The sequence below is a fragment of the Gavialis gangeticus genome, unplaced genomic scaffold (genome assembly GCF_001723915.1).
Source record: "Gavialis gangeticus isolate Ggan-Ray unplaced genomic scaffold, GavGan_comp1, whole genome shotgun sequence".
Lineage (NCBI taxonomy): Eukaryota > Metazoa > Chordata > Crocodylia > Gavialidae > Gavialis > Gavialis gangeticus.
In genome coordinates, this window is record NW_017729012.1 from 10,870,464 (window position 1) to 10,875,716 (window position 5,253).

At 56.2% G+C, this 5,253-nt stretch overlaps 1 protein-coding gene across 1 annotated transcript in view; it reads left to right on the top strand.

Annotated features, from left to right (window-relative positions):
• PHF12 (PHD finger protein 12) overlaps window positions 1-5,006 on the top strand; it is a 47,685-nt gene extending 42,679 nt beyond the window's left edge. The window contains exons 12-15 of the mRNA XM_019510970.1: window positions 636-734; window positions 1,442-1,524; window positions 3,253-3,391; window positions 3,871-5,006. Of these exons, the coding sequence (XP_019366515.1) occupies window positions 636-734; window positions 1,442-1,524; window positions 3,253-3,391; window positions 3,871-4,205 (656 nt within the window). The 3' untranslated portion in view covers window positions 4,206-5,006. The remainder of the gene's footprint in view (window positions 1-635; window positions 735-1,441; window positions 1,525-3,252; window positions 3,392-3,870) is intronic.
• Window positions 5,007-5,253: the final 247 nt, after the last annotated feature.

A 5,253-nucleotide genomic window follows, 5' to 3' on the forward strand; every position in this document is an offset into this window, starting at 1 on the left:
GGTTATAAAACAGCAGGGTATGGAGTTCTTCAAACCTGGAGCAGGCCAGTAGCAGCCAGATGGCTGACAGCTGAAGAATGGCTTGCCAGTGCTTAGTGCAGGCATCCAAGTGTTTGGTGGAGGGGGGTATGTGGGCTTGGCTGTGTAGAAGGTGTTTCTCTGACAGCCCCACAATTGACCCTGCTGTGGGAAAACTCGGCTGAGATGAAACACTGAAAGCAGAGCGTTTCCCCCTTGTGAGCCTCCAGCACTAGGAATTTTTGATTAATCTCTGACGAGGCTTTGCCAGCTCTGCCTGCATGTGTTCTCAGTGTCACTGGTGGTTCAGAGTCCACGGGGCAGCTGTTACCAGCATCAGTCCTACTCAAAGAGAGTGCTGTCCTGACTGAATGGTTTTCTTTTTCCTTGTAAGATCTGAGGCTGCACGGGGGCCTGCTTGCTGTTGCGCTGCTTGGAGGTATTTGGGGAGGACAGGAGTGTTGGGTTGAGTGCTACTGCCAGTGCTGACTTCCCCTTGAGCAGCTGTTCACAAAGGACTCTGGGGCCTGTGGGAGGGTCCCTGAAACGGGTACTTTGCACCTAGAAAGGGGAGCATACAACCAGTGATGTGTGGGTCTTGTTGTCTTGTCTTGCAGCGCAAAGGAAAGAGGTGCAAGCCCGGGCAGTGTTCTACCCACTGATGGGCTTGGGGGGCGCAGTGAACATGTGCTACAGGACGCTCTACATCGGGACAGGTCAGTGGCATCTCACAGCTGGGTGGGTGGGGAGCCAGGGGAGGGGATGCAGCATGTTCTACCAGGGTTTTCTCTAAATGTGTAAAACCAGCAGCAGTGCCTGCACTAAAGCTTACCCCACGGAGCTGAAGTGGTTCCCTGGGAAATGCCGTGGTGGAGCTGTTCATTTTGTGCTGGAGCTTTGCAGTGAAGTTTTTCTTTGTGTTACCAAGAAATCAATGCAAGGCAGGCACCCTTCGGAGCTCCCTGTCCTAACTAGCACGGTCATGGGCCTGTAGCCCTATGTTTTATAAGCCACCATTTCAGGGTGGGACGAGCATCCTGCTCGATATCAAGAGGTCAGGATTTAGCATGAAATGGCTGTGGGCCTCCTTGGTTCCGGCTGGTGGCAGAGGAAGAAGTTTCATAACTGTACTAGGGCTTTGCTGCTCTTCCCTCTGCCAGGGCCCCCAGCACTCTGGGTGGGGTGAGTGATCCTAACGAATGGTGTTTCTTTCCACCTTCCCCTGCGCGATGCAGCAGCTGCTTCCCCCACCCCTGAACTGGCTTGCAGCAGCAGAATTCATGCAGTCCTGGGAACAGAGGCAAAGGCAGAGACTCCCCTGTCCTTCCGCCCTTTGAGGTTCAGTTCAGTCTCTTGCTCCGTGCTGCCTGTGACAGCTTTCCTGAATTGAACTGGCCCCATGTTCTGTCTTCCCTATGGGCAGGAGCTGACATGGACGTGTGCCTTACGAGCTATGGTCACTGCAACTACGTGTCCGGCAAACATGCCTGCATATTCTACGACGAGGTGAGTGCCCAAGCCCTGTGGTGCGAGCCTCAGAGGGAGGGCAGCAGTCTGTCCTTGTGCACAGTTCCTCGGCAGGCCGCAGAGCAAGTGTTGTGGTTGTGAGTGGCTTTCTGAGAGGAAAGGCTGTCAAGTTGGCAGGGAGGTGGGGCTCCTTTTCTGCAGGGAACCAGGCAGGGTCCCCCTGGTGCTGCTGAGCACCGTCTCCCCCAGGGGGTGCTGCAGTCAAGGCTGTGGTGTAAAACCGCCTGTTCCAGGCCCAGGGTGATTGCACTTGCTCAGAGCTGGCGCCTGACCTCGGTCTCAGTTTGTCGGTGTCTAACAGCTTCCAGCCCTTCCCTCTGGTTCCGCTGGGTCTGCCAGACTGGAGAGACCCCAGCTATTACACTGCCCTCCTGCCTGCGCACACTCAGCTCTTGGACAAAACACACGGATTGAGCCACTGGTCTTTTGCCCAAGGCCAGTTTCCCTGAGCTCCGGAGCGTGGTGGCAGCTCAGACGAAGCAAAGAAGATTCAGTGTCCTCTTGGCTTCCAGAATCAGGCACAGTCACATCCCCCTGCAAACGGCATTGCGGTGCGACTAGCCCTGCCCTGCATCTCAGCTAGCCTGCTGTGACCCCTAACTCGCCGTCGCACAGCTAGAGCCACCACTTCCTAACACCCAGCAAGTGCGCCCTGCCTTCTCTGTCCCTGAACACGTGACCTTTCGTTGCATTGTTAGAATTCACTTAGAGGGTTGGTTACTGTCTCCTCAGCTGCCATCTCCAAAAGGAATTTTAATTTTCTCCCAAACAGGCCAGCTAGCACTGGGCTGGAAAGTGTTCTCACGAGAGAACGATTCCTTTGTGGAATCTAAATCCAGTAGCCAGACTGAATTCCCCTTGGCGTGCACGGATGAAACCCTGCACTTTGCTGGCTATTTCTGTTAATGTTCTACTCTGCTGGATCCCCTCAAACCCCTGCGTCCAGCTACAGACCTATAGTTTCATAGTTGGTCGGGTCGGAAGGGACCTGAGCAGATCATCGAGTCTGACCCCCTGCCATGGCAGGAAAAAGTACTGGGGTCAAATGACCCTGGCAAGGTGTTCATCCAGCCTCCTCTTAAAGACCCTCCGGGTAAGAGCCCGCACCCCTTCTCTTGGAAGTTGGTTCCAGATCCTAGCTGCCCTGACCGTGAAGTAGCGCCTCGTGATATCTAGTCTGACCAGCCCAGGGGCCTTTCTTCACGTTACATGCTTTTTTCTGCTTGTTTGTTGTCTGTCTTGGTCGAGGAGCACTGGGGCAGGGGCTGACTGGCACCCAAAAGCCAGTACAGGACGGCTCATCCCTGGAACTATCCCTGGGAGATTTGCCTCTGCACTGTTGGTCGGGTGGCTGGTGGCTGTTTCTCCGGCTGCCTGTAGGTGTTCTGTGCTGCAGGCACCACGTGCTCAGTAGCAGGGAGACTCAGTTTTGCTGTGATCTCCTTAGTGGGTGGGTGGCCTGGGCAGGTGCCGCGCAACTTGCCCCTGACCTAAGGTTGCAGAGCCCACGGTGGGAATGGTTCTCACATGAAGTGTGTGCAGAGCAGTCTGGGCCACACGTGCACAGTCTGCTGCCTGCCACTGCCTGAAGCAGTGGCTTGGCACCTGGAACAAGCAGAGCCTTGGTGGGTCCTTCCCCCACCCACACATCAGCCTGGCCAAGCGGGGCGTTGCGGGGGTGACGCATGCCCTCCTCTTCCCTTCCAGAACACGAAGCATTACGAGCTGCTGAACTACAGCGAGCATGGGACGACGGTGGACAACGTCCTGTACTCCTGCGACTTCTCGGAGAAGACAACGCCCACCCCCCCCAGCAGCATTGTTGCCAAAGTGCAGAGCGTGATAAGTAAGTTGGGGCAGAGCTGGCCCCTCTGCCTAGCCTGTGCTTACAGGCAGCTTCCGTCCAGTTTCCTTACAGTGCTCCGCTGGCTTCCCACAGCTCGGCAGTGGCCGCTGCTGCTCCATTCCCTCAGTCTGCAGAGCTCTCTGCAGCAGTGAGCCCAGCCTCTGGGGCTGTTAACCTGAGCTCTGGTTCCCTCGCGCTCCTGGCCCTCTCCAGAAAGCTTCAGGTTTTGAGTTGGGTCCTGGCGGGCTGCATCCACACATGCTTTCCCTCCACTTCTGGTCTGCGACTCGGGCGTGGGTGCAGCTGAGCAATTCCTCTTCCCCTGTACTAGGGCCGGACGCTTCTCCAGTGGCTCGCAGCGGCCTGGTGGACGGAAGGAGCATTGTCTTCTCTGTACGGCGGAGCGAGACGAGCCTCCAGCAGGAGCGCGGTGCTGGGCCTGCTCACCGCGGCTTTCCTGACTTGTGCTTCTCTTCTAGGGCGCCACAAAAGCAGGAAGCAGGAAGAGGAGCCGCACGAAGATGCTGCCGTGATGAACTCGCAGGCGCAGGGGCAGCACCGCAAGCCCTGCAACTGCAAGGCCAGCAGCTCCAGCTTGATTGGGGGTAGTGGGGCAGGCTGGGAGGGCACGGCCTTGCTCCATCACGGCAGTTACATCAAGCTGGGCTGCCTGCAGTTCGTCTTCAGCATCACCGAGTTCGCGACCAAACAGCCCAAGGGGGATGCGGCCTTAGCACAAGACACAGACTTGGAGGAGAAGCTCCCCCTGAAGCCCCACCAGGTGCCCGTGCTGCGCTCCAACTCCGTTCCCTAGGAGCCCGGGCCGGGGCCCTGCGCCGCGGCAGGGGCCTTGCCGGAGACTCTTGCAATGCAAACATGTACAAACCCTGCGGGGATTTTCTACGCCGGCCCAGGAACCGTTCACGCCGTTTGCATGAGATGAAGAACGTTTCACTTTTTTTAATTATTTTCTTTTTTTGCTCAAGTTTTCGGGGCATTTGCACATATATTTGTACTATACATTTCATTTTAAAAGGAAAACTGCAGCGAGGCGAGGAGCAGGGGCTGTGGCCCTGCCCGGCCCCCTCCGCCAGGCCCTTCCCGCGCAATTGTAAAATAATCAGAAACTTGTTCTATTTTGTGCCAGTGACAATAGTTTTATATTAAAAGAGAAAAATACAGTTTTCATACAGCAAATCTATACAATATCATTGTTTTATTTAATGTAAAGAAGCGCTATACTCCCCCACAGGCCTCCTCCCCCCCACCCCCCTGCTGTGGTTGCACTACAAGTTGCTACTGTGTATTATGGGCAATGAGAAACGAGTTCTTTTCCTGGCGTCCCCCCTCTCTTTGCATAAGGAAAGTATTGGATTCTGTGTAAATACATCCGTGACGGCATTTTTCAATGTTTTTAAAGCTGTGTACAGTGCTCCATGTGGGATGACGTTGCCTCCGATTTGTCTATTGTAGCAGATTGTCTGTCGTAAGCCTGTCTGTCTCTTCCGTTCGCCCCGCCCCCGACAGCTAGCTCCGATGTACATAGTCATTGTAATGTTTTAGACTTTACAGAAACTTTCCTGTATTCTGTATATAAAAAGCAAAATACTTCCCAGTCTGTTTCCTGCCTGTCTGTCCTCACTCTGTGAACAGCGCTGAGGAGCCCGGAGGAGGGCCCGGCCCGGCACCCAGGCACGCAGGGCTGGAGCGGGGGAGAAGGCAGGAAGCGTCCGAGGAGCCGGCCCCTAGGCCTCGTCGCTGTGGCCGTGCGCCGCGTCCTCGAGGGCCCCGGGCGGCTCCTTCCAGTCCTGCCGGGGCCGCGGCAGCATCCGCGGGGCGGGGCGGGGCGGGGCGGAGCCAGC